The sequence below is a fragment of the Thalia democratica genome, chromosome 5 (genome assembly GCF_965202585.1).
Source record: "Thalia democratica chromosome 5, ktThaDemo2.hap1.1, whole genome shotgun sequence".
NCBI classification, from domain to species: Eukaryota; Metazoa; Chordata; class Thaliacea; order Salpida; family Salpidae; genus Thalia; species Thalia democratica.
The window spans coordinates 18,893,438-18,895,044 of NC_139169.1; the positions used below are offsets into that span (position 1 = coordinate 18,893,438).

General features: G+C 35.5%; 1 protein-coding gene across 1 annotated transcript; it reads right to left on the reverse strand.

Moving 5' to 3' along the window:
• Positions 1 to 329: 329 nt before the first annotated feature.
• On the reverse strand, positions 330 to 1,358 carry LOC145836308 (dual specificity protein kinase CLK2-like). Its single transcript, XM_082944122.1, has one exon. The coding sequence runs from the start codon at positions 1,356 to 1,358 to the stop codon at positions 330 to 332; it is 1,029 nt and encodes a 342-aa protein (XP_082800248.1).
• Between the last annotated feature and the right edge of the window lie 249 nt (positions 1,359 to 1,607).

Genomic DNA, 1,607 nt, shown 5'->3' on the forward strand with positions numbered 1-1,607 from the left:
TATTAATTTCATTTCATATAAGAAAACGCTAAAGTCTTAACAAGTTAACTAAAACATACACGAGTTTAAATTTAAACTTAAAATTTTCGACTGAACCTGTTTATTGTTTTATAATAAAAACAATTAAGTGACAGTATCACATTTTCGCAGTTAAATATTTTAATCTAAAATAAATACAAGTTTTAACAATTAGTTTGATAGAAAAAGAAAGTTAAAAGACAATTTTATTCTTCTAAGCAAGTTTATTCAACTTCTAATCGTCACTATTAGAAACACAAAGAAAACTATTTTATAAAAAAATACTATCTAGACAGGCTAATCTTTTATATCTATACTTTAGTAAAAAACGGCAATTCTAGTGCTTGACTTAAGCTTATTCTCTTCTCAGGGTCGATGATCAGCATCTTTATTATGACGTCATACAGGTCATTTTCATCGCGTTTCAACTTCTCAAACAAACCTTGTCTGCACGCAAGTGTTTCTCTCAGGTGGTCCACTGCACCTTCATCTTCAGGTAAAGTTATTCTGTGCTCGTTGTCCAATGAAAACAGCTGAACCTCTTGGCTCCTCGTGAAAGGACCAACCAAAAGATGGATCAATGAAACTAGCTCGACCATCGAACCAACTGGAAAGAGGCGTTTGTCGGTGACCATTTCAAAAACGGTGCAGCCGATCGACCACACGTCGCTTCGGTATCCGATTTTCCGCCCCAAAATTACGTCTGGAGCCCTGTAGGCCAGAGAGGTCGTCTCCACGCATTCAAACTCCTCTTCACTGCAAACGGAGCCGAGATCGCACAGAGTGATTTCAGGTCTCCGGTACCAACGCGGGTTCCGCATCTCGTTGTAGAACCTGTTCATTAAAATGTTTTTGGGTTTTATGTCTCCGTGCACCATTTTGTTTCGGTGGAGGAAGCTGGCTGCTTCGATCAGCTGACGCGCCATGACGCGCGCTTCATCTACGTTGAACGGTGCTTGTTTGAAGTATATTGCATCGCAAAGTGTCGGTCCGTAGAGTGGAAACACTATGTAAGTGAAAATGGTATCTGAAAAAGTGTCAAACATTTTGATCAAGTTTTTACACTGTTTTTCGTTTTCGGACAATTTGTTTAAAACTTCAATTTCAAGTTTGGCACTTTCTTTGTTTCTTAGCGCTTTAATTGCCACGTAATCATCAGTTATGTCGTATAAGCACTTGTAGACGACACCAAAAGATCCTTCTCCGATTTTGCTTTCAACGTTGTACATACAATTGAGCTTTTCTCCTATTAGGTCCACTTGGCCACTTGGAGAATTTAAAGAACTCAGAGTTGAGTCCGAAGTCGACGAACTGCTGCTTTCGTAATCAGAAATACTCATTATTTCGATTATTTATAAAAATAAGTTATCAGATAGTTTTTCTCTGAAAAACACTTAAATTAATAATTAAATCTCAAATTAAATTTTTCCTACTTTCACAAGCACCTACTTATGATTTTAGAAAAAATTCTAAGTAAATAGTTTAAAGAAGTAAATTTTAAAAGCTAAAATTTAATTAAGTTCTAAAATATTACATTTTAGTATAACATAGTATTGTACTTTCAAAAAGTATTTAGATTTGCTCTAATC

Coding starts and splice junctions, on each gene's coding strand:
- LOC145836308 (XM_082944122.1), bottom strand. CDS start 1,358: ATGAGTATTTCTGATTACGAAAGCAGCAGTTCGTCGACTTCGGACTCA.